Source organism: Castor canadensis, chromosome 8 (genome assembly GCF_047511655.1).
Source record: "Castor canadensis chromosome 8, mCasCan1.hap1v2, whole genome shotgun sequence".
Classification (NCBI taxonomy): domain Eukaryota; kingdom Metazoa; phylum Chordata; class Mammalia; order Rodentia; family Castoridae; genus Castor; species Castor canadensis.
This window is the reverse complement of record NC_133393.1, coordinates 119,921,620-119,946,138: the sequence shown is the minus strand read 5'-3', so window position 1 is coordinate 119,946,138 and position 24,519 is coordinate 119,921,620. Positions and strand designations below refer to the sequence as shown.

The 24,519-nt window shown below is 36.8% G+C and overlaps 1 protein-coding gene across 2 annotated transcripts in view; it reads left to right on the top strand.

Annotated features, from left to right (window-relative positions):
- Positions 1-8,534: 8,534 nt before the first annotated feature.
- Lin7a (lin-7 homolog A, crumbs cell polarity complex component) overlaps positions 8,535-24,519 on the top strand; it is a 155,506-nt gene continuing 139,521 nt past the window's right edge. Inside the window, exon 1 of one of the 2 annotated variants that reach the window (XM_074084027.1) lies at positions 8,535-8,847. In XM_074084027.1, coding sequence (XP_073940128.1) covers positions 8,766-8,847 — 82 coding nt within the window. In that variant the 5' untranslated portion in view covers positions 8,535-8,765. The remainder of the gene's footprint in view (positions 8,848-24,519) is intronic. The other variant, XM_020173065.2, reaches the window with a different exon arrangement.

The window sequence follows — 24,519 nt, the reverse complement described above, 5'->3', positions numbered from 1 at the left end:
ATATTCCTTAAAATATTGAGGGTGGATGTAAAGTGTTCTTATCACTAAAATAAAAACTATGTGAAGTAATGCACATGTAATTAGCTGGATTTTATGTAAATATATATGTATTCTATAATATATGTATACATCAAAACATCACATGTTCAAATATTTACATAGTAGATACATACAAATTTATGTATCAGTTGAAAAAGATTTCAAGTGGATTCTTTAGGCTTTAAATTTTTATCTTACTTTGTGTATATATACTGTTAGCTTCTTAGTAGAAAATTATACTAATCATTTTTTATTTACCATATTGCTGAAAAGTGCATGCTATAGTAATGCATATTTTAAATGGAAAACTGGTCATCATCAGTCTATGACAACTAGTATTTTTTTTAAAGCACTGTAGACTTTAGAAATTCAATTAAATATGCAATTTCTATACATAAGACTGGCATATGATAAAATGCATGGAATTAAGCAGGAATAAAATAGTAATGGGTATTATTGTAATCTGGAGGTACAACATCGAAAATAAACACATTCACACTGAATTATTAAAAATATAAGGTCATAACTGAGTGGAATTCATGCTCATGAATATAATATAAACAAGAAAGATTTTCATTTGTAGCATTGTTTGAGATAGCAGAAGCATAACAATATTCTGAAAGTACACTTATTAAAGACTATTACAGTGGAATTTTTTGAAGTAGATAAGAAGGATTATATAGATCTGTATGTATTGATATGAAACTATCACTAAAATAAATAAACTGGGATAAAAAAGATGTTGTATAGTAATAATCCTATTTGCATCTTAAAAAGTGATATATGCACACATATTTGTAAGCTTATATAAATATGTATATGCATCACACATACAAACAACCCCCCCAAAAGTTCCTTTTTGCATTGATTACTCATGGTGAGTGAGTGGACTTTTGCAGCAATCCTTGAATTGTTTGCCATGCATATTGTCTTACACTTAAAATTTCAAAATAAAAACCCTTGTTTTATAAAAGTTTGCATAAAAGACTAGTCAAATTTTGTGCTTGTTTATACTACTTAGATAAAGATAACAGAGGTTTGCTTACTCTTTCCATGTCTTCAGGATTGCTTTGACTTGGGGGTCTAGGTAAAAATATTTATTTAACTTGATTTGCCACAATTAATCTCTGCTACATTCCATGTGACAAGAACCTCATGGTATTTATACAGAGTTCAGATTTTGTTTAGCCCTTTCTAGTTAAATCTTTAAAAGGCCATGATAAAGTCATTTATTATATTAGTAAATGATCTGAGAAAGAAGCAAAATAAAGGTAGGGCATTGTGTGTACACCTGTAATACCAGCATTCAGGAGGCTGAGGTAGGAGGACTATGAGTTTGAGGGCAGCTCGGGCAGTACAGTAAGACCTAGTCACAGACACACAAACACAAAACATTAAAATAAAGAAATCATTGAAAGAGGGAACTTCTCTGAGAGACTGCATTTCAGGAAACAGATCAACCTTGCAAATCTGCACTGACTCGGGGAATGACAAGACTGTAAGCACCAGAAAAATTTACTTGCAGGGCAAGAGTTATTCAGGACCCAAAGGGCCAGGAAGGCAGAGGGGAGAGCGAGGAACTCAGTGTTACAGGAACATAATGTGATCCCACTAATGAATTTTGAGAAATTCTTTATGCTTCAGGTTAGACTGGGAAAGATCCTACTTAAATGTGAACCAATTAAAAGGACAGCATTTGTTGCTTTAAATTAGATCAGTGGAGGATAAAAACTAAGGAGAGTGTGGAACTCTTTTCTGAATGTGCCGTCCATGCTGATAGTGCAGTTAACTCTTTAATTTGCTAATTACCAACAAGTCTGTTTCTCAGTATGCACAGAGGAGAATCTGTTACTAGCCTCAATTGCTGTACTGGGTGAAAATGTGGAAAGAAATTGATGATGGCTTTTTTGTCTGTTTCCCCCTAATATCCTTAATTACTTTCACAGTACCAAAATTAGAGAAAAATTTGCACCACGATGAAATAACTTTTCTTTTCTGCTGCATATTTCAATTTCTGAAATATGCAGATTAGGTTATCTATGTTTAAAGAAATAAAACTCAAAATTTGAGGTGCTTTTCAAAAGAAAGCTATTTATCTTAATTTTTTGGTGGTCCTGGGGATTAAACACAGGGCCTTGCTCTTGCTAGGCAAGTGCTCTACCACTGAGCCATATCCCAAGTCTTTTTGCTTTTAGTTTGTTTTTCAGATAGGGTTTTGCTTTTTTACCTAAGCTATTCTTGAACCATGATTCTCCTGTCTCTGACCCCTGAGTAGCTGGGATTACAGGTGTGGACCACAAAGCTTACTGAAAGGAAAGCCATTTAAATTCTATTTTATTATATTATTATTTTTTGCCACCATTAATGGACTTTCTAAAGTTCAAGGTGTGAGAGTTACCTGTCACTATTGAAACACAGCCTTCATTATAGTCATCATATTCCTCCTTTGGTTTTTTGTGAAATCCTATAGAAGATACTGGTCTCCTTGGTTAGAAATCTTCTAACTCAAAGTTGCAAAAAGTGGCTCCTTCTGCTCAAAGGTAAAACATATTCTTATCTACATGAAAGAAAGGGAATATTTCCTAGTTCCTTCTGAAAGTAAAAGAAATCTGCCTCCAGGAAGTCTTCACAAGCCAGATTTTCCCTTTTTTGATATCGTCTTTAACACATACAAATTTATAATATGACTTATTCTTGTTGATACATCATTTTGTAGCTTATTCAATGCTTCTATTTTCTTTTCCAATTATTACATAAACTCCCCTGAAAACATGAATGTCAACTACTTCTAACTCCATTCCAAGACCAGTGTCCTAGTCATTACAGTTTTTATGAAGTACAGTGTAGATTTATTAATTAAAAAAAAAACTGTCAAGTACAATGTGACTCTTTTTTGTGCCATTGTGAAGTAACTTTTCTTTTCTGCTGCATATTTCAACTTCTGATTTTATTTTCCTGGTGGACTTTGTGACATGCTATAAATGTTTCACAACTGACTTTCCAGAGGAAAAAAGACAACTTTCATGTGTAACATTTGATAATCCTGATTGTGCAAATACTCGCTCTCATCATGGCCAATGTAAAGATACTGATGAGATGTGACTGAAAATGACCTTGGGACAAGAGGCAAATAATCTGGTCTCACGTAACAGTGTGCACAGGTTTTGGCACACAATGTTACCAATGTTTGTGCTCACCACTAAGATTGTCTGATTTATTGATTATTTGTATTTCATCTGTCTCCCTTCATGAAAAGAATGCTTCAGGCATAGACCAGTCCCTGGCATACAACAGGCATTTAATAACCATTTGTTGGATAGAAGTATATCTTTTGACACAAAGTAGAATGTGCCCAAATTTTTAACATGACAAGAATAATAAAAATTATTGATTAAAATTGCTAAATGTTGTGAGTTCCAACCATTTAGAAATATCTCCCAAGAAAATGTGAGATGAGCTGTGTATCACTTTTCTCTCCTAAGAAATGTAAATATGAGTTTAAGGAAATATGAGGTTGATATGTATAAAGAAAAAGGAAAATATTGCTTTGAATTTAAATTGCATTACTAAAAGATCAATCATAACTTCCAACTGTGAAAATAGAAATCTGTCCATTGCAAAATGAAAGAAAAATATTTTTTATTTTATCTGTCAAATAGGCATTAAATAAAACACTCAAGAATCAGAAAGACTTTGCATTTATGAATTTGTGCATTGTTTCCTATGGCAGAAGCAGGAAAAAATTAATTATTATATTTATAATTTTCATGATAGCTGGTAATATGAGATAATACAAACTCTACATCTGAAGAATAATTACTCAAATTTCATCTTTCCTTCTTTCAAAGTTCTTATTTCTTTTGAAGGAAATGAAAAACAATTAGAATTGACTTTTGATATTTTTGCTTCATCTTTAATTTTCTAACATCCAATTCTGAATTAGTAACTCTTCATTTCATTCTGATGTTTGTAATTTTTATTAGTGATGATACAGCACAATTTTTCTCCTTAGCATGTAATTTATATTCGTACAGTTTATTTTGTGATGGGAAAAAAAGTAATTGAAAACTTCATTAGAATTCTATTAATTACATTATCTTGCACTATCTGACTCTCCAGGGTCCTTCTTTGGCTTCTTTTTTTCTGATAGTCTACAATAATCTCCTGATTTTATCCAAATCTGCAAAATGACTGTTCTCCTAGCTTGGCTCTGTTTACCTGCCCCATAAGATGCCCTTCTGCCCTTCTGTCTATTTCTGTCTTTTGTAATCCTGACCCTGTTCTAGACCTAATTTAACTGCCAACATTTCATTCTTTGTACTTTACTTAGTCACTAATCGCTCTTTTTGTTTATCATTATCTTTCTCAGCTCTATAACGTAAGAGCCAAGTGAGTATAAAGACTTTATGTCATTCACTCCAATGTCCCAGTGCCTCAAACAGAGCCTGGCATGTAGTAAGTACATGAAGAATCTGTTGAATCAACAAATAAGTAGTTATCAAAACAAACCTAAGGATAAAATAAGTATAGTGAGATATTCTATTTATGATGATTAAAAACATAAACATTCGTACTTTAATGTGTAGATTGATACTTCATCTTAATCTAGTGCTATTTTCATGAAGCTACATGAATTAAGAGAGATAATGAGATATCTTGAATCAGTCAAAAATAATTTCTAACACCAAGGCTGAAAGAATTCCAGTTTGAAGGTGCTATTTTCTCATATGAAACTGTGCTTATTATACTCCGTTTATAATCTTACTAAACACATTTTCTTGATATGCTAATGCTTTTTGCAAACCTTCTCTTGATTTTGTCATATAATTTAAAAAGATTTGATTAAGTGAAACAGACCCTAACTAGCTTTCAATGAATTTTCTAATAAGAATTGATTGTATATTTGAGAGTAGGCAACTGTTTTAATATTAACCTATATTTATATAGATTGTAACACATACCAGCTATCTTTCAAGTATTCAAAGTATATATATTGTGGTACTGGGTTTTGAAATCAGAGCCTACACCTTGAGCCACTCTACCAGTCCTTTTTTTTGCGATGGATGTTTTCAAGATAGGGTCTTGTGAACCATTTGCTGGGGCTGACTTTGAACCTCAGTCTTTCTGATCTGTGTCTCCTAAGTAGCTAGGATTACTGGTACTATATATCTCTATATATTTGCACAGCAAAAATAAGGAAGGGATATGATACATGACACAAACACACACACACACACACACACACACACACACACACACTGAACTCTGAAATAAAAGTCTGGAATCACTAAATTTTTAATAATATATAGTGAAGTGTTGTGTTACTTTGTGGAAAACAGAACCTCTTGCATTCAGGTACTTAATAATTAAGCAAGTTGCTTGCTAATGTTCCGTGAGGCTCTGTATACTTACCTCCAAAGTGGGAGAACAATACATACTTTTCTAGGTTGGAAAGAGAAGAATAAAGCACCAAGCCTAGCACCAAGACTTGTACATATAAAGCACTTAATCTGTATGTATTAAATTAATTCCATTGAGAAGGGGCTGAATGGACCAAAGTAAAGTATACTCACAGCAAGTATACATGATGAAACTCCTTTGAACATCAACTTAGATATTAATAACTAGACAAGACTGTAAAATAGGTACAGTGTGGGGAAGTATTTGTGGGAGTGAGGAGGGTAAATGAAGGAGGTTACGGTGAAAGAATATGATTTATGGACTTCATATACCTGTACAAAATAGAACAAAGAAACCTCTTGCAATAATTTTAAGAGAGGTGGGGAGGGGGGACCGAGGAAGAGAGACAGTTGTGATCTAACCAATGCATGATATAAGCTTATATAGAATTGTCACAACGAATCTTCCCTGTACAATGAATATATCCTAAACAAATTAATTCCATTGAAAATATGGTTACCACTGAACTAAACTACTATGTATCATGTAGAGAAAGAGTGTAGTGAGTTTGTAACTAACCAGCTAAGATAAAAGTAATTACAGATGTCTGAACAACTCTCTGATTAATATACAACAAAAGCACATCCTGTGAAGAGGTCAAGTATATTGACCTTGATGAAACACTATGGTTGCTACAGTTGTGGCCAGGCAATTGTCCATGAGACCTAAGCATGGACACATTCACTCCAGCAAAAGAAGAAACAGGAAATATATCTCTGTAGTCTTAAAAATAAATTCACAATTATTACTGGAGAGATAGTATTCATACCTTATGAAAACAAATTCTTGCAGGTACTGAATAATCATTTTCTACACTTGTGTAGGTATTGAACTTGCCACTACTAGAAATAATAACAGATGAATACATAATGAATTATGCTTCCTCTTTTAATCCTTAACAAACAAACAAAAAAGGACCTACAGAGCCAACACAAAGGAAGAATGATAGAGCAAAATTTCAATCAGGGAACTCAAGATGTAAGTCCAGAAACATGCTATGAAATGTTTGTTGCAGGGAATCCATTAGGAAACAAAATGCCAAAACCCTGCCTGCTTAAACCTCACAATCTGGGATTTGTGTTGAGATAAGTATGATTATAGCTTTTAGACTTATGAATCAAGCCTCTCAAATACACATTTCTAATAAAGGATGTTGTTTAAAGAACCACATTAGTGGCCAAGGGATTTGTATGTTCTTTTCATCCTCAATTATTGAATGAGCTTTGACATTTTATGCAAAACCTTGAAATACTTTGATATCATTGTATGTAATTCAACTTTCTGCTGCCTAACTCAAGGGATGTGAATGATGATAATCAACCAAGTTACTAAGCCTTTCTCCAGCCTCCCAATGTGCTTCCCTTCTGTGGTGCTTAGAGTACATGCTGCACAGAGTTCCATGCTTTTCTCACTGGTAGTCTCCCAACCAGGACTGAGCAGTGTTCAGAGACAGGGCCTTTTATTAATCTTCTCATTATCAGCACCTAACTCAGTGTTTGTCACAGTGTTCAGGTAGCTTATATGCTTGTGTAAATAAATTTCTATATTTTTTATGGCTTTCAATGCATATTTGTATTGTGACTTTGGAAGAGCACATAACTAAGACTTGAATTTCAAGATCAGGGTTCTTTTAAAACACTTAATGATAAAATAAGCATATTGAACTACTGTTTTAGGTGTGTCTTTAGGGTCTGTTAAATGTAGGTATGATCAGTCATCTTTGGCTTTCTCTATCATTGGTGAAATATTGCTGGGCTGCTTTTTTTTTTTTTTCTTATCTGTAGGCCATAAGATGAAAAAGACCTTCGGAAATCACCCATACTGTCATCAGAAGAAAGTAGCATTGATTATATGCAAATATTTTGCTGCAAAACAGGATCTTCTGTTAAAGAGTTTCTGGCTAGCCAAAAATAATTCAGCTCTGTCACAAAGACTGGAAGGGGATAGAGACAGCTTTGTCATTTCCCATTCTGTACCCACAAGCCATCCCCCTTATGCTTATAGAAGGTTTCTTCTTCTCCTTCTCCTTCTTTTTTGCAGAAATGGAGTTTGAACTCAGACCTCATACTTGCTAGGCAGGTGCTCTACCACTTGAGTCACTCTGACAGCTCTTTTTTTGGGTGGGGTATTTTCAGAGACAGGCTCTCAGGAACTACTTGCCCTTGGCTGGCTTCAAATCACTATCCTCCTGACTTCTGCCTCTTGACTGGCTAGGATTTGTGCCACTGGGCACAAAATTTCTTTATGCTTTTTAACTTCTCCATCAGAAAATAAAGAGTCCCTACTGTGTGTGATAAGATAGTGAAAGTAGTTTGTTTGTTGAGGGGAGGAGGTGATTGCCAGTATTTGAAGGCTCCAGTAATTAAATTCTGATCAAATGACTCCAAAGTCATCCTTTTAAGGATACCTCCCACTAAATCACAGGATAGAGGGCCTGTATTGGAACAATACATGAGTTAAGACAGGTACGTGGTATGTAACACTCTTCACTATCAGACGCATATGTTAATCAATAAGCCACACCTGTGGATAAATGCTTATAGATCAATGTGAAAAAGTGCAAGATAAATATTTTTCCAGCTGAGTGATAGAAACTGGTCTTTATCTTTGTTTTCTTTATAGACATTTTAAAGAAGTTTCCTTGTAAAGACAAGTTATTTTCCAGGCAATATTCCCAGGACACTTACTAATGGAACCCAGTCCTTATGTCAGTTACCATATACTGTTACAAGTCAACATTCTAAAAAAAAAAACTTTAACAGAAATTAACAGCAGCTACAATGAAACACCAAAATTTCTGACACTTAAAAGCATTTTCTCTCTAAAGTGGATGGGATTACTGGGTTGACAATTTCTCTTAATCTGAAAAAACTCATCTGTCCATCTCCCTCTCTATCTCCTGTCTTCCACCTGACACACATTACATATTCTGACCATTTTATTTGAGGAAAGTTGAAAGAAAGCAACACGTCAGTTACACCCACCCAGCGCTCCTGGGGGTGGAAGAGCAAAGTTCTCTGGCAGAGAGCCTTCCTTCTCTGAGCCTGGCAATGCGGTCTCTCTCGGATACCTGCTCGCTTTCGCGCGACGTCTGAAGCTCTGGCACCACGGAACAGTTGCGTCTCCATCTGGCCACCAACCCACCCAAGCTTTCTTCTCCTCCACCACCACCTTCCTGCCTTCCCCCGCCTCCCCCTCCTCCCCGTCTTCCCTCTCCACCCCCGCCCCCAGTCTCCTCCTCTTTTTCTCACTACAAGCGGTTGCTGATGCTGAAGCCGAGCGTCACTTCGGCTCCCACGGCAGACATGGCGACATTGACAGTGGTCCAGCCGCTTACTCTGGACAGAGGTAAGGGAGCGGCTGGCCCGCCAGGCCACGGCGTCCCCATTGCTTCCCCCTGTGGCCTTGCCAAGTCCCATCGGGACAGCGGGTGGAGCAGGGAGAGCGAGGACGAGCCAAGGAGGCGTTCGCGCCCAGAGCAGGACACTTTCTTCTCCTTTCTCTCCCCGCCTCGTCCCCGCTGTCCCTTCCCGCTACACTCGCCCGGGCGAGGGTGCGTTCGCCGGGCTCTGGCGTCCGCGCCGCGGCTCCCAGCCCCTTACAGGGTCGCTCCCGGCCGCCGGCTTTGTTGGAGCGGATGCGCAGGGACCGCTCGGCGCCCGGGGCTCGGGGTTGGTGAAGGGCAGAGGAAGCTCGCCAGGCTGGAGACCCAAAAAGAATGGCGAGGAAGCCGCCTGCCAACTGCACGGCTGGGGGCCCAGGAGGAAGGAAGGAAGTTTGTCCTGCGCCGGCGGGCGAGGGTCGGTGGTCCAGCCGCCGGTGACCAGGAGGCCACCCAGGGGCGGCAGGGCGCTCCCCGGGGTGGCCCGGCGCACGGCGGGGAGCTGCCCTCTGCCGAAAGGGCAGCGCGGAGCACCGGCAGCCTGGCCGGGTCGGGGCCGCTGCGTCGCGGGAACCGAGCCCGGCTCGCCCAGGCTTTGAGTCCCGAATTGCTGCGGGGAGCGCGTTGGTTGCTCTCTGTGCTGGCAGATCCCGGGCGGTAGCAACTCTGTTTCTCCCGCCCTGGCCAACCTTGTTCTTTCTCAGCTAAGTGGCACCTCGGTGTTCGGGCTGCCGGAGGCGCGGGGACAAAGCGCAGGTTGGGTTAATTTTTAACTTCTAACCTGCGACCCCGTGCGTCCTGTCCTTTCGAGTTGAATGGGAAATAGTGCTGCCTTTCTTCCCAGGACCCCTCGCCCCCTTTCGCCCCCTCCGCGAGTCCACCGACCCGTCCTTCGCGGCCATCAGGGGCTCTTCGGTGCTTAGTGCCGGCTTGACCCTGTCCCTGCGTTTCTGAGTTTCCTTTCTGGCTTCCGACGTCCAGTTATGAAGGCGCTAGAGTCACAGGGCTCTGCAGAGAGAGGGCAAATGCTAGTCCCTGTCCGCCGCGGCCGGATTTAGGAACCTGGGCAGCCATTTAGAAATGATGGGCTCAGAAGAAAATGATTTAGTCCATGTCGGTCTAACGTTTCCCTGTCCAGGGGATAAACCTGGACTGGGGGCAAGGCAAAAGAGCATCCTGCAGAGAGTAGAGTGGAAAAGTCAGTGAATTCAGTTTGAGGTTTTTAATTTGGAGCGATCCTGGGTGACTTTAACTCAAGCTGTTGGTGCCAGATCAGATGTTATGTGATACCTATAGCATACTTACTTGGAGTAAGAGTTAAGAGAATAATTTTTTTAATGATTTTATGTTGGGAAATGTTGATTTACAAGGTAGCAGATTAATAACAGTAGTTAAAGAGCACAAGAAATCCATCGTGTAATCCATGATTTCACCCTCCATATCATCATCTGGACTAAGCAGGATAAATCCATTGCCAGGAAGAGCCAAACAGATGGCAAGCTATTAGAAACTATGGATTTCCCAAGTATTTCTCTTTTAAAATGATCAGCTCTTATATTGTTCCATTACTGAATTACAGTCATTAAACATCTCAAGTTAATCAACTATGTTAGGAGCAAAAACTCCAAGAACATACCTGAACAATTTCATATCCAACTACTACTACTACTACTACTACTACTACTACTATTAAAATTATTTCGCTATGGGGGTTTTATCTTAGCCCTTAACTGCTTCAGTTAAGAGGGAAGTGCCAAACAAACCGAGATTTAATCTTAAAGTTTATTCTTGTTCACATCCAAACTGTATCTGTCCTCTTGTGATTAGGTCTATGCAGTAGGTTAGGAAGCAAATTGGGTGAGACTGTACAAGGATCTGAATGAATTCACCATCAGTTCACACCTTCTGTAACTTAGGAATGATGAGTTATTGACATCACTTCTGTACATGAAATCAATATAAGTATTTTCCTCTCTACTTTATATGATTAATAACTTTGTATAACTAATTAATTGATTTCCTCATTAAATTGATGAAGTAAGGGATTCTAAAAGTTTTCTTTAAAAAAAAAGTTCTCACTGTAGTTGAATCTGCTCAATTCTTTGGACATCAGTTTCCTTTTGTGCTACATCTGGAGTTTGGATTGGATGATTCTGATACTGTAAGGATTTTCAGCCCATTGTTCAATTAATTAACATTAGGACTGTGTTTGGCCACCAACTGGGAAATTTTTCAGATCACCGTAAGCTGCTTTTGTACACTTTGGTGTGCTTTAAATTTGCCTACCCCATTAAAGCTTTCATCACCATTTGTTGCATTGTCTGCACAATAGGTGCAGCTCCATGGAGAAGAGACCATTTCAGAATTCATCTTTGAAACTATAATGCCTGCCCTTGTCCCTGACCCTGGCTCAAGATAGGATAAAAACTTTAATGTAGATCAGTGCTAGTAAACTAAAGACAGTGATAACTCAAGCACTGTTAATTAATTATTGAGATTTAGTTGCTAACTGAGGTACAATTCATGGAGTTACAAGATTTGTGTGTCGCAAAGGATGATAAGAGATGACACAGATCAGAAGCCTTTCTTTTCTCTATACTCTTGGTGGCTTCTCAACAGCAGCAGTAGCTCACCAAGGCTACAGATTTTAACCAAGCAGGATTGTGGCAGGTGGGAAAGGGGAAAAAGAAAAGAAGATGCTTCAAAAAGCCTCCCAAGAGCATCTCAGAAATTCAGAGACACAATGTATGATTTTAGGACTGTTTTTTTTTTCTAGTATCTTCATTTTACAAATGGAGCACATGAAAGAAGTGGTGATGAGATGTTTTCAAGGTTATTCTTCTTGTTTACTGCCCATTGGCCCCATAATCTTATAAATCAGAAATCTTCAGAGCAAGATTTTAAGCAAATAAGTCAATGCTTTGGGTTGAAAATAAGATTTATTTTTTCTCAAATTCAAAATATACAGAATGAAAGTAAGAGTCTCAGTAGTCTGCACCTTCCTTATTTGGATCTTCTCTGGGAAGCAAGACTTTTTCATGATCCAGACTGGGCCTGGAAAGATGAACAGGGTAACTTAAGGTTTTCATGGCTTTGTGATGCCCTAAATTCTTTCCCATCTGTAATCAAAACATTAGTCTAGCCCTGTAGACCTCTGAGTGTCTATAGACAGAATAGGTTCCTGTTCACTGTGGCCCCAGTCCTTAATATAATAGATCCTTGGTATCTCCATGGGTAAATGATTCCAAGAAGACAAACATTGAGGAAAAACCATGAATGCTCAGGATCCTTTGAGTTCAGTACTGTATTGTGGATATTTGAGTCACTTTTCCTGTAATGTCACAGGGTTCCACTAAAGACATGCTGGCTTTCAAGAAATCTGAAAATTTCAATTTATCACTTAAAGTAGCTACATTAACTTTTTCCTTGTGTTTTGGGCACCATTTGCTTTTGGGGAGGCATATTTTCACAACATTAAGGGCAGATCATACAACCATTTAAATACAATTGATGATAACGCTGGATGATTGAGAGCTCAGCATCCACTGAGCTGCACAATTTAAAAATTTTTAAATTTAAAAGCTTTGCTTTTGAAGTTTCTTTTTAATGTATTTATTATTTTTTGATCATGCTTGGACAAAATTGCATGTAATAAGTTTGCAAATAAGATGGGCTTACTGTATTCTTCACTGACTGCGTGCCTACAGTAAGCCAAACCCTTCTGTGGGATCAGTATATATTGAGAAGCTAAACAGATATAATTCCAGTTTTTATGATAATGAAGGGATACTGGAGAACATTGAAAAAAAAAACAAAAACCAAAAAACTTCCACACAAGCAACACTTCATTCATCCAGTCATTCAGTATTCATGCATCACCTGTTATATACAAGATGGCAATGGGAATATCAGAAACAAAATTTCTGTTTCTATTTGTATGATCCTTAGAAGAGGGGAAACAGATGATAAGAGATTAATTAATTAAATGAATAAGTATTGAATCTCAGCCTTATGCCAAACGCTTTTAATCACTATGGCAATGTTAAAGAGCAACATAAATAAAATCTAATGGTGTTTACGTGCTAGTGACAGCAACACTAACACTAGTGAACATATAACATATGCAACTGTAAGGTCTAGGGAAAGAAATAAGCTGGATAAAAGAGAGTAAAGAGAGCTGCTGTCTTAGACATATTAGTCAAGGGAGAAGCTCCTGAGTTGGTGACATTTGAGGAGGATCTGAGAAAATCAAGGAAGCAAATTTTGCAGGTATTTGGGGAATATTCTCAAGAGGAAGAACTTCTGTGGGCATCCTTAGAATGTCAAGACAGCCAGTGTGAAAAAGTGAGCAGAGGGAAAAGTGGGAGAAAACGGGATGTGTGAAGTTGGTAGTGAGGGTCTACATGAGGTGACTCATAACTAGGATTTTAGATTGATTGAAGATACATAGTGCCCTGAAGAAAAATAAGCATGTTATCTGGACAGAGAACAATAGGGAAAGGCCTATTTGGTCAGGGTCTAGTTGGTCAGGGGAGATTCACTGAGAAACAAGATTTAAACTTAGTCTTGATGTATTAATATGATCCTTAGGAAAAGCATCTAGAGGGGGGAAGAGTGTACATAACAGCAGTTCTGTATTTACACCTTGGTTAACATCTGGTTAATATAACCAAGAAAGTGATCAAAAATTTAAAACTACCAGGAAATAATTATACCCTAAGTATGCATCCTGGGGTAGAAATTTGGTTATATATGTCAAGGAAATCTACAGATTACTTTTCATCTTTTTATTATGGAGCTAAAACATCAGATACTATAATTAGATTTTCAAAGATGCATTGAGCATTGTAATTTACATGTCTCTCTGTATAAACCTACACATCGAATAAGAGTGGTCATGATATGAGATGTCTCATATTTTATGCTCCACAGTAGTGTAGGAAGTAGTCCATGTAATTTACCCTTGTGGCATAGTGAAGACGCTGATAAGGGGATTAGTGTGAAATTCTTCTCTTCCAGACATTAAAACGCTCACAGCACTTCTTCCTGACACCACCGATCAGTTTGCCCAGATTTTAATCTCTAAAACCAGGAATGACCTTCAGCTAAACTCAGGGCAACAAAACAGAGTGCAACCCATGATACTTAATACCTTCATTTTAAACAGCATGGAAATGCTGCACTGTACTGAAGACTGTGTGGTTTTAGGCACTTTGTTAAGTACATTAGCTCCAACTCTCCTTCATTTCTCTTTCAAGGTCAGAAAAGATAATGTAAAAGAATTCTCCGAAATTCCACTTTTGCTTACCTTTTCCCCATAGATTTAAGCTAAATGGCTTTTAAAAACTCATGATCTGTAATGGAATAAGTCAAAACAAAGTCATGGAGAAAAATGGATAATAATTAAACATTTCTACTAATTAATTAAAATTATGTAATTGGTATTTGATAACAGGATCAGTAATTTACATTCTGTGTGTTATGTCAGGTAAAATCTTGGTACTACTATCATCTCACGTTTCTGTGATCTAAATTCAATTTGGATAAGTTGCAAAAATGGAAGTGGAAATCTTTATTTCTTGGCATCTCTAAATTGTAATTTAAAATATTGATTAAACTAATCTTAGTGTACTTCCTTTTTTTAGAAAAAGAAATCAAACTTTTTTGTTTTTTAAAAATTCTAATGTAAAACCAATAGTTTTTGTTTTATGAATTTCAACTTTATTGGGAAAAAAATGAGAAAACTCGAATGCCATCGAGAATTCCATGGGTGCCACAGTTTTTGTAGAACTGTGATACGTGAACATTTTTCTCTTTTTCCTTTTCACTTTTCAAGGCGTGCAGAGCTTATTACTTCATGTATCTTCCAATTCAAGCCTTGGGCAGCCTGTAGCTTTTCTACTCAGCTGTATTCACCAGTTTTTATAAAATCTGTATTTGCCTGAAAATTGCTTTTGCTCACAGTCCAAAGGGGCTTGCTCCTTCTCTTGCTCCTTGTTAGATTTTTTTCTTTTTTTGGACAGGAAAAATAGATAAGGAAGAAGGAAAATAAAAATTAAGTTTTTAAAAGATTGTTTTAAAGTCACATGCCTTGGTGGTCTTAATTGGGGAGGGGGAAGCTACAGGCTGACTGTATTTTATATCTCTATATTGAGCCTCCTAACATCAGCAATCAGATGTGTTTACCAATATGTTCCTCAATGCTATATTGTTGTTTGCTTTCTCATATTTTCTGGAAGCTCCAATAAACATGTAAAATTATTTTTATTGAACTTTTTTGGTGTGATCCTATCACTTGTGAAATTAATGCATTTGCTTCTGGGATGCTTTTTCAAGGATCAATAGGGGGTCCTGGCTATTTAGTAGGTGAAAAGGAATGCTTAGGGTGTAATACCAACTGACAAGATGATCTGTGTATTTTGGATTATGTCATATGCACATGAAATGTGTATCTCTTGCAGACAGTTAATCCTGACATCTGTCTGTCAGGATTTATTCTTCATCAGGTGAGCAACTAGGTTGGATTGTTTATGTGGGGCTCAGTGCTTTGTGTGGCACATTGTTGGCACACTTTTCATATCTGTTGATTGATTTAATAAATGAATGGATAAAAGTGATACGCGAACTAGCTATTATGAGGTAATTCTAATGCTATCCTTTCCAACATAAAATAATGTAAAAGCAGTGGCTACTTTGTCACTTTTCCCTTGTGTGTGTGGGAGGGGAGAAGTGCATGTGTGTAGCTGAGCAAGTGAAGAGTTCTCCAGGGCCAAAAAAAGGATGTGAGGAGTTGTTGACATCCGTAGTCCTATATCCATTACCTGCATTCATCCTGCTGTTTTAATTGGTGATTGAACAAAACAGCTAATCTCAGAATACAGTTAAAGAATTTTTAAACGTGGAGAGGAGGCTATAGAATCCACACACCCCACACCAAACACACAAGAGGTTTTATTTTTTAAAACCATAAATCATTGAATGATAGAATTATGACCTGATAAACAAGTTAAAATGGATTTATTTTGAAATCACTCTGTGTTGGCAAATGTGAATATACCTTAAAAAATCATATTGATTCCACCAATGCTTTACTTCTAATCTATGTGATAAAGTATTTTTATGATTGAGTTTTATTTAATCATGAGATAGTTAAATTTGAAGACTTGCTTAAAAAGAATAAATAGGCTCAAAGACCACTTTGAAAAAAATCACATGTGTTTGAAACATATTTTGAAGCTGTACTCAGCTTCTATCCATGTTAGAAAACTCGAGCTTCTAACTTAAACTAGTGGTAATTTCTAGAAACACTGCAGCTATTTCAAGTCCGCCTGGTTTTGCTCCTTTTGTTTACTTGCGCAGTGTGGTGGTAATTGCTTTTTAGTATAAGACATTCTGTACATTTTTCCATCAAAGAATAATTTTTACCAAAAAAGGATAGAATAATGAGAGTTCAGAATGTTCCTAACACTTAGATCCCCAAGTTACACAGGGGAAATAGATGTCAAGTGATAGCCAAGTCTACTGAATAGTAAGGAAAGAATCAGGCAACATGGCTGAGGAACTGCTGGAACTGATTTTTTGAGGAAAATTAGAGCAGAGTGGTAGTGGCTGTTGGACAAATAAACAGGCTTTCTAAAAGGTGAAAAAGATGTTTTAGGAAATGATAGACCACTTTATTTGTTGTCGCCTCTTAGGAGAAAAGTATAAGACACATATATAAAAGAATGGGGTAATGGCATTTAGAAAAGAAAATGGTGGCCCATGGGATCTCTGAGAATAGACCTTGTCAAATTTTAGATGCATGCTATAACCATAGTCAATACCCATGGCACCATTAGTTTGAGGGAAGCCTTGTTGAAAATGTGGAGGTATGTGAAGTGGATTTTTGTGGTTGAAACTCTGCTCCAAGAATGTTTGATTCTTAGACATTTTCAACATTGTCATCAATAATTGGGATGCACTCCATAGATTCCATGTTAATCTAATTTACTGGTGGCATAGAGCTTGGAAAATAGAAAATAGTTTGGCCAACAAAATCAGTATTCTAAAATTGTACCTAGTTTGAATGTCTGGCTATAATAAAATAGATAAGAGTTAGTGGATAGAATATAGCCTTCATTCATTAGACTGAATCACATTAGAATGTGATTAGGGTCATACTGATGGTACTGGTGTATGATTGAAACAATCTGGTTTAAGAGTTGACTTGGAAAATATAGGGATTTTATTTAATAAAGTCACAATCAGCTGTGTGATTAAATTATCAAAATATAAGAATATCAATCTCCTTAAAATTAAATCTAAAACTGTTTAATACTAATAATGTAATAAAACACTAATATTTAAAAAAAGATTATTTTTAAAATGTTAGAATTACTCAAAATTAGGAGTCACTCCAGGTGGGCACATTAATCCTATTAATAAAGCTTTAAAGCATGATGAAAAACTGTCATACTCTCAGCTACAAATACTTCTCATATGAGATACCATTGCTAATTGGGGCACTAAACTCATCTGTCACGTGGGAGATTTGGAACTCTTAATTCCCAGGCACTAAATGCCAACCTAAGTCTCACTCATCAGTCGTTGCGTTAACTGAGAACATTAAGTGAATGAATGTCCAGATCCTCCCTTCGGAGGCAGTGTTACCTCATCCAGTTGAGAACCACTGACTTTCAAGAAAGCAGGACACTTCAACATTAGAAAGCATTTTTCGTTCTTTTTGCAGAACTGGGTCTTTAATTCAGGGCCTCATGCTTGCTAGGCAGGCACTCTACCACTTAAACCATTCCACCAGCCCCAACATTAGGAAACATTTTACTGTAATTCTTTATATTAATAGATTCAAGGATGAAATGATATCATCTCCTTACATATTGATACAGTCATATGATGAAAGGTAACATTAATATCTGATTTTTACATCATGCAACCTTTAGTAACTGGTAAGTAGGGGACTTCCTTAACATGATAAGGACTAGCTATCTGATGGCAATGTCAAATGTTATATTTAGAGGTGAAAGACATGGCATTATACTTAAGCTCCAGATCAGTATAAAAATGATTTAACAATGTAATAAGATTTTTAAAAAGTAATAAAATATAAACAAGGAACTGTCAAAATTTTCATTTTCCAATTATTCAGTGACCAAGTGAAAAGCTCTTAAAAGGCATATGTGAAGGCAATACAATCATTGCTATCACAAATCAACAAATCTATATCCAAATAATTTTTATATACAAATAATAAGCTAAGAAATTTGATGGAAAATTAATTTGCAATACAAAAAAGTACAAATAAACTGAAGTTAATATTTTTCAGTGCCTACTACATAATACAGCTACTATATATTTAGGGATGGGGGTGAAGAAGCAAACAAGAGAGACAAGCTCTCTGATAGTGGCAATGCTTATGATTCAGTTAGGGTAGGCATTCAAAGCAGTTAAATGGTTGAACTAATAGTATGATTTCAGAAAGCATTAAGTCCAGAGAAGAAAAGTACACAGAGAAGTGGGACTGAGAGCAACTTACACAAGGAAAAGTGTTCCCTGAGGAGGTGATCTTAGAGCAGAGACAGCTGTGTAAAGATCTAGGAGAAGATCATTTGGAGAAGAGGAATGAACAAGTGCAAAGATTATAGTCTTGGTGAATTCAATCAATGGAATGAAATCATCAGAACATAGAAAGAGAAGAAGGGAAAGATACAGAAGTCGTAGAATGGTCATAGAATAGAACTCTATTTTACAAGAGTGCTGTAAAGGTAAGATGAGCTCATGGATAGCAAATACTGTGCAAACTGTTAAGTGACATTCTAATACTATTTTGGTTCAGTTTCTATTGTGTTCTGCATCACTTGAGGACTGCTGTCTTCTTTAGGAAGCCAAATGGTGCTACTTACAGGCCCTCCAGAACCATCATACCTGAGTTTGGATCCTAGCTTTTCTACTTTACAGCTCTACAACGTCAGCAAAAGTTGACTGTTTTGAGCTCGGTTTTCGTATCTTAAAAATAACACTGCAGATGTAGAGTTGTTGACTTAGGTGATTTAATATATAAAATTTTTCAGATTAGGTCTGACACATAGTAATCTCTCAACAATTATTTTCTCTCAACAATTATTTCTTCTCTGAGTGCTGGATGCCATGTGTTCCTCCTCTACTACCAGAGGCAAGGACAGAGAATGCTTGGCTTCCTTCAGGCTACAATGTGGTGACCATGCTTATTTTGGGATTCTCCAGCAGCAGAAGCATTTGGAGGTGTCTGGAGGTCCAAACAAAAAGTTTTCTATGTACACAGCTAATTTGACAACCCTTTCCCTGAATCACTTATTTCTTGATGCCTTGGTAACACATCTTAATACTTCTGTTACAACACATCACAGGAGGTTGAAATTTTTCTTTTACATGACTGTCACCCTAAAAACATATTTTATATACTTATTGCCTATCCTGGTGCTTCAAAGATAGGTGCTCAAATATTTGCTGAATAAATTACTAGTTTGTCTTCAAATACTGCATAGTTCCATGGGGTAAAACTAGGAATCTGAGCAGGGGATATAAAGTGACAGATTTTTATTAAGAAAAACATTCCCACATTTATTCTTTTGGAACTTAGAACTGGCACCTTCTGGAATTTAGTAAACATCCTGTTGATGGAAATTGTGCACTCAAAAGGTGAGTGGCAAATTGTAAAATTTGTTGTAAAGCAGACTTGCAGTAAATTGTTCAATAATTGTTTAGAGTTTGTTCAGTGGTCTTCTTTCTTAACATGGGTTGACTATATACAGACATCAAAAGTGTACTAAATAGTAGTTCAGAGGGGAAACTAAAGAGTGATTTTTGGCTCCTGTGTTTAGTGCTGTTTAATTGTAAAGCATCAGATGATGCTGAGAGAAGCAAACATGAGGCAATAAGAGGTAGTAGTTCTCAGTCCAGATTGCTGGATCCCAATCCAATCTATCCCTGCCTAGTCTTAACCATATGACCTTGACCTATCTAAATCACTATCTATGTATCCTTGATCTGTTACTATTCTCTTTGCACTTTAATTTTTCTCTGCAAAATTGAAAATATTAATCTCCACTACATAAGGTTGATGTAAAAGTAAATTGATAATACATTTGTGCACACACACACACACACACACACACACACAAGCTTAAAACATCACCACTCCTGTAGGAAGTGCTTAATAGTAATTGGCTATCCACCAATTTTCCCCATAAATAAATGAAAAGCGCACAGTTTTCAGATTTAAGCAGATATGAATTCAAGTTGCATTTCTGCCACTTACTATCTATGGAAGCTTAGAATATTGCTTATTTTCTCCACTTTATTTCTTTTATCCTTTTACAGAAATATTTAATGCATTTTAGTGATCTATTTCTTTGATTTTTCTTTACTTCATTTTGCCATTTAAGGAAAAAAAGTGAAAGCCTACTGTATTCCAGGTATTAAGTCAAGGAATAGGATAGAACTAACAGTCTAGAGAAGAAGAAAGACAATTCATGAGAATGTATTTTGAGTATTATGACAACAGCTCACATACGTTGAGCACTTATTGAATACTAGGAGTGATTTCCATATTTCCTTTCACTTAATCCTAAATTAAATTTATATGGTAGGTACTATTATTCTTTTGAAGAGTTGGGAATTGAGGCATGAAGAGGCCAAATAAAAGGGATTGGAATTCAAACTGGTTGATTCTTGATATCTTGGGCTCAAGCTACACTATCAAGAATAATAAGTGCATAGTCTGTAATATACTCGGAAGAACATGAATTTATGAACTTGTAAGGAACAATAGAGGCAGAGATGCATGCAAAGCTTTCAAAGGACACACAGGTAAGAAGCAAAAGAGGAGAGCATGTGGCACCAGGAAAAGTGACATGTGCTTATAAAAGGAATAAATACTTTACTAATGTTAGTAAAGACTACTTTAAATACTTTAAAAATCCAACACAATTATTGGAAAATAGCAGGCACTTAAATGGTTGTGCTCATTGTTTATAACTGTTGTTAGTTTCTTAGTACTAAAGGTGAAAAAAGTCCCTTCAGTTGGAAGGTTCTGGCCATATTCTGGTCCACCTCCCCAGGCTGTACTAGTGAGATAATGACTGTGACCTTCAGATTACCTTTCAGTGATGTGTAATACACACAAAACTTCTTTATAGATCTGGAATTTTGACAGGCTCATATAAGGGAGCGAAAAAGTGGTAATCATTCACCAAGTTCCCATTCTCTACAGTCATTGCCTCCAAGTGGGAAGAGGGAAAAAGAATAACCTGAATTTTAGGCATAAGGAGTAAATTGTAGCATCTTTATTTTTTCCTCCAATATTAGTTCTAAATGCCCTGAAGGGTATAAACACACTCTGCTTACCCATCATCATTAAAATACATGCCCTGGGGGATTTAATATGGATTTCACTGGCCCAAGTGATCTATTTGTCTAGTATTAAATGTGGAAGAGGTATTCTACCTCAGTAAAATTTACAGATAACTGATGCTTACTTCTTTAAGCCAAAATTTTCATTTTTAACTTTTTTTGACTTAGGCATCAAGAATTTTTTTTTGTTTTCTTTTATAGTACAGTGTATGTGCTCTAGAAAAGTGGGTTTTGTGTAAATGAATAGTGGAAGACAACACAAATAAGGCAGTAAAGCTTGATGTATGCTTCTCAATAGATTTTGAAAGCCTTCTTTTGATAGCTCAAAGGGAAGTTTTGCATCACTCCAGCTTCTCAGGCCTATTTTATTTAGTTAAGGTTGACAAACACATACATCTGATGAAAGATATATTTTGTGGCCATGCAGACATTAATTTCTTTTGATGTCACACATTTTTCAAATACTACCAGCTTGGCATCCAAATGATTAGTACCAATAGGAAAATGTTAAGATGAGTACATGTTATGTTGAATCCTTCCTTCCCTGTGTGTGGACAGAGTCAGAAGGCTGCTGACTGTGAGCCAGAAGAGGACTGTCACCAAGACAAATCTGCTGTCACTTTGATATTGGAATTCCTAGTCTCTCCAACTATGAGAAATAATTTAAGGTTCTTTGTTGGTGTTTTGTTATAGCAATCTGTCTTTATTCTATTCAAGTTGTTATAACAGAACACCATGAATGGGGTAGCTTATAAACAGTAGATATTCATTGCTCACCAGTCTGGAGGCTGAAAATTTTCAGATCAAGGTACTGGCAGATTCAGTGTTTGGTTAGGAACTGTTTCCCTGGTTCATAGATGTTACCCACTTGCTATGTCCTCACGTAGTAGAAATAGCAAGGCAGCTTTCTGGGGACTCTTTATTAGCATACTAATCTCATTTGTGGAGGCTGTGCTTCTCCTACCTTAATCATATCCCAAATCTCACCTTGTTGATTAGGTTTCAAAACATGAATTTTGGAGGGACACAAATATTCAGACAATAGCATAGCTAGAGCTAAGATAGTGTTTCAATCATCACACTATTGTAGCCTTAGCAATCCTCTGTCCTAAGTAGCTGAACACATTAGCCATAGACAAGGTAACTGCACATGGATACACATTAAAGAATGCCCATTTTGAGAACAGGAAAGTAAAACAGGTCCTGTCTTGGAGGTGAGTACTAGTGGAAGGAGGGATATAAGGAGAGAGGGGGTAAGTGGGTGAATATGGTAGGAATATTCTGTACACATGTATGTAAGTGGGAAAATGAGACCTGTTGAAACTATTCCAGGATTAGGGAGAGGGGGATAAAGGAGAACAATGGAGGTAGTGAACTCAATTATGGTATGTAGTAAGAAATTTTGTAAATGTCCCAACGTACCCCTAGTACAACAATAATAAAAATAAAGTATTAAAATAAATAAATGAATAAATAAATAAGTAAGTAAATAAATGTATTCCTGTTTTCCCTCTTGCCTTCATATTTTCTCCTCTGTATTTAGTCATGTTTCATGTACTAACAAGTTTTGAAAATCTTCTCTTGGATCACTCTCCATTATCTTCAGAGCTTTAAAAGAAAATACATTTAATTATTTTTTTCCTAAAAATTTTTCTTGAATATATTCAAGCTGAGATTTTTCTCTTTGTAAATGACAAATATCCCAAGTTCTAATGAATCATTGCCTTATATTCAAATAATACTTTAACTCATCTACTGCTGATAGAAGCCTTTGCTTATCTTGCCATATGTTTAACTTTATTGCTTACGGTGATGACCCTAGGGCTTATATATCTTTAATTTACCATGGTCTTCTTTAAATTAATACTGTTTATATACAAAAGTATACTTCCAGTTTCTCCCTCCCATCTCTTGTGCTACTGTTACACCTACGCAATGAACTCATAATTTGTTACTACTAATTTTGCTTTAAGCCAGAGTTCACAAACTACAACCTCCAGACCAAATTCAACTTGTGACATAAGCATCATTTCTACATTTTTAATGGTTGAAAAACTCAAAAGAAGAATAAGACTTTATGACACATTAAACTTATATTAAAGTCACATTCTAGTGTCCATAAGTAAAGTTTTATTGGAACACACCATGCTCATTTATTGACAGTTTGTCCGTGGATGCCTTCACACTATAACTGCAGAGCAGTGTGTTGAGACAGAGACTATTTGGTACACAATATCTAAACTATTTACCGTTGGCCACTGGTTTTAAAAAATTTTTAAAAATAAAAATTGCAAAAGAGAAAGTGTATTTTATTTACTTTCAACTTAATTAGTTGAGGAAGGTCCATCCTCGGCCTTCAGTCTTGACTGTGCACCTATCACAAAGGGGTCTGCTCTCTTTGTCCTCTACTTTCTCCCAGGGGCAGATTACTATTGTTTTCTACTTGGTTCTTACTAACCTGGTGGTGAGGCACAAGGCGATTTCTCTGTTTGCGTGACCCAGCCTCAGTCTTAGGACCCAGCCGCAGTCCTACGTGTTTGGGTCTCAGAGTTCTCAGTTTCAGAGATGGAACTTTGCTATTGGTCTTGCTTCTCTTTGGAGGGTTTTATGTGGGAAAGTTCTCTATCCCTCCCAAGTGGTAGAAGACCTCTGATAGTATTGGCATCAGATTCTGGAGCCAGGAAAATTTCCTGCCTCTTTTCTCTCACCTCACCCCTGACACACAAGGTTTTTCCACCTAGTTGTAATGATCTTACACTCTGATGCATTGTTTCTCACCCAGCGGAAGTCTGTTGAGTACTTGCTACTTTCAGAGGGGAGGAGCTATATTCTCATGCCAGGTCACATTTGCCCTTATAGCAATTTGTTAAAAAGATCTTTTTGCTGAGTTTTTCTTACTTGTCTAGTACCTGTTACCTCTTCTTCCCATGCTGTGCTCATCTCTCATCTCTGTTGAGATGGGTTTCTATGTTCTTAATTACTACTGTTTTGCAAAGTTAACTCATCCTCCATGAGCCACATACATGCTTACCTAGCAGAGTAAGAAATTGTGTTCCTAGTTGAGAAGACAGACTTTGAAAGCATTTTTTTCAGTCTGCTTAATTTTTAGTACTTATTTTCACACCTGAGCCACTATTTTGTTATGCAGACTTTCTTTAATGTTATTGCTCATATTTCAAATTAAAATCCAATTTAGAGACTAATTTAGGTGAATCTATAATATGACTGACTGAGCTAACACAGAACCTCTC